The sequence below is a fragment of the Pararge aegeria genome, chromosome 24 (genome assembly GCF_905163445.1).
Source record: "Pararge aegeria chromosome 24, ilParAegt1.1, whole genome shotgun sequence".
Lineage (NCBI taxonomy): Eukaryota > Metazoa > Arthropoda > Insecta > Lepidoptera > Nymphalidae > Pararge > Pararge aegeria.
Window position 1 is genome coordinate 3,421,070 of NC_053203.1, and position 11,091 is coordinate 3,432,160.

The 11,091-nt window shown below is 26.3% G+C and overlaps 1 protein-coding gene across 1 annotated transcript; it reads right to left on the reverse strand.

Annotated features, from left to right (window-relative positions):
* Positions 1–8,648: 8,648 nt before the first annotated feature.
* LOC120634631 lies at positions 8,649–9,224 on the reverse strand. Its single transcript, XM_039905364.1, has one exon. It carries the CDS (start codon positions 9,222–9,224, stop codon positions 8,649–8,651), a length of 576 nt encoding a protein of 191 aa, XP_039761298.1.
* Between the last annotated feature and the right edge of the window lie 1,867 nt (positions 9,225–11,091).

An 11,091-nucleotide genomic window follows, 5' to 3' on the forward strand; every position in this document is an offset into this window, starting at 1 on the left:
TACATTATTAACTTAAGTATATTATATGCTTTAATACTTTATATAACTATGAACATTATATACACAATGTACTTCAGTACGTTTTTTACTTTAGTGCATTATTTACTTAAGTACATTATTTATTAATTTACATTATATACTGAAATACATTATATACTAAAGTACATTATGTACTTCACTTTTGTACATTATATACTTAAATACATTATATACTTACTTACATTATGTACTTCAGTACATTATATACTTAAGTACATTATTTACTTTTGTACATTATAAACTTAAATACATTATATACTTACTTACATTATATACTAAAGTACATAATGTACCTAAGCACATTGTGTATTCAGTACATTATATACTTAAGTACATTATTTACTTTTGTACATTAAATACTTAAATACTTTATTTACTTAAGAACATCATTTACTTAAGTATTTGTATACTTAAATATATTATTTACCTAAATACATAATATATTAAAGTACATTATATACTTAAGTACATTATTTACTTATGAACATTATATACTTAAATACATTATATACAAATTTACATTAGTTACTTAAATACATTATATACTTAAGTACATTATTTACTAAGGTACATTATTTACAAATTTACATTATGTACTTAAGTACATTATTCACTTTTTACATTATATACTTAAACACATTATGTACGTTAGTACATGATATACTTTAGTACATTATTTACTTATGTATATTAAACACTTTAATACTTTATATACTTACTTACACTTACTTAAATAATGTACTTAAGTATATAATGTATTAAGGTACATTATTTACTTATGTACATTATATACTTAAATACATTATATACTTACTTACATTATTTAAATAAATATATTATATACTTAAGTACATTATTTACTAATTTACATTATATACTGAAATACATTATATACTTACTTACATTATATACTAAAGTACATTATATACTAAAGTACATTATGTACTTCAGTACATTATATACTTAAGTACATTATTCACTTTTTACATTAAATACTTAAATATATTATTTACCTAAATACATAATATATTAAAGTACATTATATACTTAAGTACATTATTTACTTATGAACATTATATACTTAAATACATTATATACAAATTTACATTAGTTACTTAAATACATTATATACTTAAGTACATTATTTACTAAGGTACATTATTTACAAATTTACATTATGTACTTAAGTACATTATTCACTTTTTACATTATATACTTAAACACATTATGTACGTTAGTACATGATATACTTTAGTACATTATTTACTTATGTATATTAAACACTTTAATACTTTATATACTTACTTACACTTACTTAAATAATGTACTTAAGTATATAATGTATTAAGGTACATTATTTACTTATGTACATTATATACTTGAATACATTATTTACTTATCTATATTATATACTTAATTACATTATATACTTAAGAACATTATATACTTAAGTACACAATGTACTTCAGTACGTTTTTTACTTTAGTGCATTATTTACTTAAGTACATTATTTACTAATTTACATTATATACTGAAATACATTGTATACTTACTTACATTATATACTTAAGTACATTATTTACTTTTGTACATTATATACTTAAATACATTATATACTTACTAACATTATGTACTTCAGTACATTATATACTTAAGTACATTATATACTTACTTACATTATTTAAATAAAAATATTATATACTAAAGTACATTATTTACTAATTTACATTATATACTAAAATACATTATATACTTACTAACATTATATACCAAAGTAAATTATGTACCTAAGTACATTATGTACTTCAGTACATTATATACTTAAGTACATTATTTACTTATGTACATTAAATACTTAAATACTTTATTTACTTAAGAATAACATTTACTTAAGTATTTATATACTTAAATAAATTATTTACCTAAAAACCATATTTTCTTAAGTATATACTTCAGTACATTATATTCTTAAGTACATTATTTACTAATTTACATTATATCCTGAAATACATTATATACTTACTTACATTATATACTAAAGTACATTATGTACCTAAGTACATTATGTACTTCAGTACATAATATACTTAAGTACATTATTTACTTTTGTACATTATATACTTAAATACATTATATACTTACTAACATTATGTACTTCAGTACATTATATACTTAAGTGCATTATATACTTATGTACATTAAATACTTAAATACTTTATTTACTTAAGAACAACATTTACTTTAGTATTTATATACTTAAATATATTATTTACCTAAATACATAATATATTAAAGTACATTATATACTTAAGTACATTATTTACTTATGTACATTATATACTTAAATACTTTATATACCTACTTAGATAAGTTACATAAATACATTATATACTCAAGTACATTATTTACTTAAGTACATTATTAACAAATTTACATTATATACTTACTTTTATTATATACTAAAGTACATTATGTACTTCAGTACATTATGTACTTCAGTACATTATGTACTTCAGTACATTTTATACTTAAGTACATTATTTACTTATGTACATTATATACTTAAATACTTTATTTACTTAAGAACATCATTTACTTTAGTATTTATGTACTTAAATATATAATTTACCTAAATACATAATATATTTAAGTACATTATATACTTACTTACATTATGTACTTAAGTACATTATTTACTAATTTACATTATTTCCTGAAGTACATTATATACTTACTTACATTATATACTAAAGTACATTATGTACCTAAGTACATTACGTACTTCAGTACATTATGTACTTCAGTACATTATATACTTAAGTACATTATTTACTTATGTACATTAAATACTTAAATACTTTATTTACTTAAGAATAACATTTACTTAAGTATTTATATACTTAAATAAATTATTTACCTAAAAACCATATTTTCTTAAGTATATACTTCAGTACATTATATTCTTAAGTACATTATTTACTAATTTACATTATATCCTGAAATACATTATATACTTACTTACATTATATACTAAAGTACATTATGTACCTAAGTACATTATGTACTTCAGTACATAATATACTTAAGTACATTATTTACTTTTGTACATTATATACTTAAATACATTATATACTTACTAACATTATGTACTTCAGTACATTATATACTTAAGTGCATTATATACTTATGTACATTAAATACTTAAATACTTTATATACTTAAGAACAACATTTACTTTAGTATTTATATACTTAAATATATTATTTACCTAAATACATAATATATTAAAGTACATTATATACTTAAGTACATTATTTACTTATGTACATTATATACTTAAATACTTTATATACCTACTTAGATAAGTTACTTAAATACATTATATACTTAAGTACATTATTTACTTAAGTACATTATTAACAAATTTACATTATATACTTACTTTTATTATATACTAAAGTACATTATGTACTTCAGTACATTATGTACTTCAGTACATTATGTACTTCAGTACATTATGTACTTCATTACATACATTCAGTACATTTTATACTTAAGTACATTATTAACTTATGTACACTATATACTTAAATACTTTATTTACTTAAGAACATCATTTACTTTAGTATTTATGTACTTAAATATATAATTTACCTAAATACATAATATATTTAAGTACATTATATACTTACTTACATTATGTACTTAAGTACATTATTTACTAATTTACATTATTTCCTGAAGTACATTATATACTTACTTACATTATATACTAAAGTACATTATGTACCTAAGTACATTACGTACTTCAGTACATTATATACTTCAGTACATTATATACTTAAGTACATTATTTACTCATGTACATTATATACTTACTTACATTATGTACTTAGGTACATTATATACCTAAATACATTATTTACTTGCTTACATTATATACTTAAGTACATTATTCACTTTTTACATTACATACTTAAACACATTATGTACGTTAGTACATTATATACTTTAGTACATTATTTACTTAAGTATATTACATACTTTAATACTTTATAGTAACTTAAATAAATAATATACTTAAGTACATTATTTACTCAGTTACATTATATACTGAAATACATTATATACTTACTTACATTAGTTACTTAAATACATTATATACATTATTTACTTAAGTACATTATGTACTTTATTTACTCAAGTAAATTATTTACTTAAGTACATTATATACTTAGTTACATTATACACTTAAGTACTACATTATATACTTTAATATTATATATACTTAAGTACATTATGTACTTCAGTACATTATATACTTAAGTACATTATTTACTTATGTACATTATATACTTAAATACTTTATTTACTTAAGAACATCATTTACTTTAGTATTTATATACTTAACTATATTATATACTTAAATATATACTAAAGCACATTATGTACTTAAGTACATAATTTACTTAAGTATATACTTAAGTACATTATGTACTTCAGTATATTATATACTTAAGTACATTATTCACTTTTTACATTAAATACTTAAATATATTATTTACCTTAATACATAATATATTAAAGTACATTATATACTTAAGTACATTATTTACTTAGGTACATTATTTACAAATTTACATTATGTACTGAAATAAATTATATACTTACTTGCATTATATACTAAAGTACATTATGTACTTAAGTACATTATTTACTTAAGTATATACTTAAGTACATTATGTACTTCAGTACATTATATACATAAGTACATTATTTACTCATGTACATTATATACTTACTTACATTATGTACTTAGGTACATTATATACCTAAATACATTATTTACTTGCTTACATTATATACTTAAGTACATTATTCACTATTTATATTATATACTTAAACACATTATGTACGTTAGTACATTATATACTTTAGTACATTATTAACTTAAGTATATTATATGCTTTAATACTTTATATAACTAAGAACATTATATACACAATGTACTTCAGTACGTTTTTTACTTTAGTGCATTATTTACTTAAGTACATTATTTAGTAATTTACATTATATACTGAAATACATTATATACTAAAGTACATTATGTACTTCAGTACATTATATACTTAAGTACATTATTTACTTTTGTACATTATATACTTAAATACATTATATACTTACTTACATTATGTACTTCAGTACATTATATACTTAAGTACATTATTTACTAATTTACATTACATACTGAAATACATTATATACTTACTTACATTATATACTAAAGTACATTATGTACCTAAGTACATTATGTACTTCAGTACATTATATACTTGAGTACATTATTTACTTATGTACATTAAATACTTAAATACTTTATTTACTTAAGAACATCATTTACTTAAGTTATTATATACTTAAATATATTATTTACCAAAATACATAATATATTAAAGTACATTATATACTTAAGTACATTATTTACTTTAGTACATTATTTACAAATTTACATTATATACTTACATTTATTATATACTTATAAATGTACTTATAAATATTATATACTTAAGTACATTATTTACTTATGTACATTATATACTTAAATACTTTATTTACTTAAGAACATCATTTACTTTAGTATTTATATACTTAAATATATTATTTACCTAAATACATAATATATTTAAGTACATTATATACCTAAATACCATATTTACTTAAGTATATACTTAAGTACATTATGTACTTCAGTACATTATATTCTTAAGTACATTATTTACTAATTTACATTATATCCTGAAATACATTATATACTTACTTACATTATATACTAAAGTACATTATGTACCTTAGTACATTATGTACTTCAGTACATTATATACTTAAATACATTATTTACTTATGCACATTATATACTTAAATACTTTATTTACTTAAGTTCATTATTTACTTACGTTTATTATTTACTTAAAAACATTATATACTTACTTATATTATTTACTTGCTTACGTTATATACTGAAGTACATTATTTACTAATTTACTTATTTATATACTTCAATACTTTATATACTTAAGTACATTATGTACTTTAGGTCATTATACACCTAATTACATTATTTACTTAAGTTCATTATTTACTTATGTACATTATATACTTAAATACATTATATACTTACTTACATTAGTTACTTAAATACATTATATACCTAAATACATTATTTACTTAAGTATATACTTAAGTACATTATGTACTTCAGTACATTATGTACTTCAGTACATTATGTACTTCAGTACATTATATACTTAAGTACATTATTTACTCATGTGTATTATTTACTTAAATACATTATATACTTACTTAAATTAGTTACTTAAATACATTATATACTTAAGTATATTATTTACTCAAGTACATTATTTACTAATTTACATTATATACTGAAATACATTATATACTAACTTACATTATATACTAAAGTACATAATGTACTTAAGTACATTACGTTCTTAAGTACATTATTTACTTTAGTGCATTATTTACTTAAGTACATTATTAACTTAAATACATTATATACTTACTTACATTAGTTACTTAAATACATTATTTACTTAAGTACATTATGTACATTATTTACTTAAGTAAATTGTTTACTAATTTACATTATATACTTAAGTAAATTATTTACTTAAGTACATTATATACTTACTTACATTATACACTTAAGTTCATTATTTACTTATGTACATTATATACTAAAATACTTTATATACTTACTAATAGTATATACTTAAGTACATTATGTACTTTTACTTATGTAATAATAATAAATTATAAATTATAATAAATTTATTTATTCATTCATAGTGGTGAAAACATTACAAATACCAATTTAACATAATTTATCTAAGATACAGTTTTCTTTTTCAAATAATGCAAAATATAATAAATTAATATAAAATGGTTGAACCAAAAACTAAGCTAAAATCTTGCGATTTTGTGGTATAGCTTTTGGATCTCTTCCTGATAGAAGGTATCCGTTATTGCACATAATAATTTATAACTAAGTGTTACAATTTCAAATAATATAATTGATGAAAATTGCAAACTATTATATTTATTGAATCAATTCAATTTTTTTTATTTTTATTTTTCTTTTTTTTTATTTGAGTTAAGAGAATTGAGATATAATATATAGATTATTTAATAAGTGTGGCGAATTGGGTGTGTATAGGTGTGGGTGTATGTGTATGGGTGTTTATGAGTGTGTGTGTGCGTGTGTCTGTGCATGTGTGTGTTTTGCGTGCGTGTGTAAGGATAGGTTTAAATATTGATACGGTTAAATTTTATCTGGTAATTCTTAATAGCTTTTCCGTTTTATCGTAATCTAGTGTTTGAAGCCAGGCCTTAACCTTTATTTTACAATTATGCTTTGACAAAGAATGAATTTTTATTTCCTTGCTGGCTGCATCATATAAGAATCTGCCAAGAAAAGTTTGGTGTTTTTGAGCAAATCTGGTTCGGCACGGTGTGACACCACAAATTTTGTCTTGTCTACGCCTTTCGGTAAAATTTTCTTTAAATTGGTTTTTTGCATGTTGCCGCATTATGCTGTTGTCATCATAATGCCATCAGTTACCTTACCCCATCTGCAGTAACCAAGGCCCTGAAAGAAAATCACGACATCCCGATTGCCGGACCCCTTGGGTCCAATAGGATGTATGATATAATTAAAGATATGTAATATGTACCTAAGTATGTAATGTACTTAAGTAAATAATTTACTTAAGTATATAATGTAAATTAGTAAATAATTTACTTAAGTAAATAATGTACATAATGTACTTAAGTAAATAATGTATTTAAGTATATAATGTAAATAAGTAAATAATTTACTTAAGTAAATAATGTACTTAAGTAAATAAAGTATTTAAGTATATAATGTACAAAAGTAAATAATGTATTTAAGTATATAATATATTTAAGTATATAAATACTTAAGTAAATAATGATCTTAAGTAAATAAAGTATTTAGGTATATAATGTACATGAGTAAATAATGTACTTAAGTATATAATGTACTTTTTTTTTTTTTTTTTAAACGAGGAGGAAAAAATCCCTTCGGACTTCTGCCTTATGGCAGGGCATGTCCGACTTGCACGGACTAAAACAACCCCCCCTATCTGCCAGGTCTGCACGGAACCGCTGGGCATTACTTCATGCCGACCTTCTTTAAGTGTTTTCTCTCTTTTCCTTCTCATCTCTTTCTCGTTCCTCTCTCCTCACCATAATGTTTCTTAGCATTTGTGCATATTTTTCCATTCCTCTTCACTGGAGAGCATGCGCGCTATCAGACTCTGGGAGTCTACATTACTACTCGCTCCCTGTGCTACGGATCTCAAGTCTGTGCAAGCAGGACATTCAAAAATAGCATGTCTTGGGGTGTCTTCCTCTCCACAAAAGTAGCATTCCTCTGTTGGAGCTTTCCCAATTGCGAAAAGGTAGGTGTTGAACACACCGTGGCCACTGAGCGCCTGAGTGATCCATCGGTCCACCTCTCCGTGCTTCCTGTTATGCCACTTCTTAAGGTCCCCAATTAACTCCCTCGTTTAGGCACCTTTTCCCGCTCCAGACCACTCTTTATCCCATTCCGTAAGGACATTGCCCCGTACTTCTAGTGGCGTAAATTCTCTATCCCTGTACAGCTGGGCACGTTCTCTTACCATTTTATCAATGGGAATAAGCCCTGCAATCACAAGCACAGCATCTGTGGAGATTGTTCTATACGCTCCACAGATACCTATCGCCATTCGTCTCTGGACCGCTTCAAGTTTTTTCCGGTAGAGTTCTATCTTCATTGCACCCTCAAAAATTGGCGCAGCGTAAAGGATAACGGAATGAGCCACTGATGCCAGAACTCTTCTTTTGCTTGCTCTGGGACCTCCCTTTGTCGGCATAAGTCTATGCAACGCATCCGTTAACTTTTGCGCTTTTTTGGCTACCTCCTCAACGTGTTTTTTAAAGTTGAGGCATTTGTCCAGCCATACCCCAAGATATTTGATATGCTCCTTTGGAGCTACTGTCGCATCTTCGATTTGGAATTTTATAGGGTCTAGCTTCCGCCTCCCGCTAAAAACAATTGCTTCAGTCTTCTCTGGTGCTAAAGACAGTTTTTTCTCTCGCATCTACCCATTGAGTCGTTCCAATGCTGTATTTGTCCTAGTTACGAGGGTTTTCTCGGTCTTAGCTACGACAACCAATGCCAGATCGTCTGCAAAGCCCACCAGTTGAACACCCTCCTCGTGTTTAATCTTGAAGACCCCGTCGTAGAGGATGTTCCAGAGAGTTGGACCGAGAATCGACCCTTGGGATACCCCGCAGCTAACTTTTATAATTTTCTCCCTTCTCGTGTTATCCCTAACTTTAATGTATCTATCCTCGAGATAGCTGCCAACCATGTTTTGAATTTATCCAGGAAATTGCCTCTTTCGAAGTTCTAGGATTATTTCCTTCCAGGAGGCAGAGTTAAAGGCATTTCTTACATCTAGACATATTAGAGCACATCATTTTCTAGTTCTCCGTGTACCCAGTTTCGCTTTCAAGGCGATTTCCACGACTTTTTGTATCGCCATTATCGTGGATCGACCCTTTCTGAAGCCGTACTGATGGCAAGAGAGACCACCGTGATCTGGAAGCAATTCCTCGATTCGATTTAGGAGAACTCTTTCCATCAGCTTTCCATAGCTGTCTAGCAAGCAAACCGGTCTGTATCCAGTCGGATCGTCAGCTGGTTTGTTTGTTTTTTTAAGAAGCACAAGGGTAGCTATCTTCCAGGCTGATGGGAATATGCCTGATGTAAAGGCTGCGTCTATTACGGTCTTCACTTTTTCAGGAATGACCTCAATTGCAATTTTTACCAACTCTGAGCATATGAGATCAGGCCCTGGTGCCTTTTTCAGCTTAAGGCTTTGGGCTGCTTTCATTATCTCCTCTATAGCAACATTTACTTTTGGGGAGGCATCGGATAGAATTCGACAGAATTCATTATGGGACGGAAACAGCACGTCGACCACAGATGTGATTAGGTCCATATTAAGGCTTGGAGGACTACTTCGCAGTTTTTTAGTTACTATTTTGTAACCTAGGCCCCAAGTATCCCTATCCACTTCATCACAAAGCTCTCTGCACTGTCGTTCTTTTGATTTCTTTATCGCCAGTTGTAATACGAGTTTAGCAGACTTATATTCTTCTCTTAGTTTATTTTCTGTTTGGTCCATCTCAACTATACCAAAGTTATTTTTACCCTTTTTTCGTCTTTGCCGAGTATATTTTCGACGGCACTTTGTGCAGATCTCTCTTATCTCCTTAATTTTTTCGTTCCACCAATAAACGGGTGCTTTCTTCCGTAATCCCTTTTTTGGCATCGCTTTATCACAAGCTTTTCTAGTGGCAGCTACTAATTCATCTGGTGTATTAATATATTGTTCCTTCAGAACACATTCAAACACCGGCTGATCTAGTTTGTCAAGTCTCCATCCTATTGGCCGAGGTGTGGTCGGTTTCATTTCCTTTTGGAGTATATGGAACTTTATATATCTGTGACCACTCAAGCTATCTTCATCAAGGACTTGCCATTCCGATATTTTGTGTGTTAGGCCTGGGCTTACAAAGGTAATGTCTGGAGTGGAATTCTTACTGCCTCTTTGAAACGTTGGCGAAAACCCCCTATTAACTATGATCATGTCTGCACTCGCGAGAAGCTCCATAATAAGACGTCCCCTAGCATTTTCGGTTTTAGTGGACCAAACGTTCGATGCCGCGTTGAAGTCTCCAGCCACCACTATTTCCCCACGCTGTGACTCAATACTTTCAAATAGCTCACTAACATCTTTTTCGAACTCCTCATATCTATTGTTAGGCGAGAAATAACAACTATATACCGTAAGTTCAAACACTTTCATCGCGATAAAGCCATTTCCTCGAGCTACTACCTTGGTTTGGATGCTGTTGTTGAATATGACCAGTGATACATCTCCTCTACAGTCCGTTACC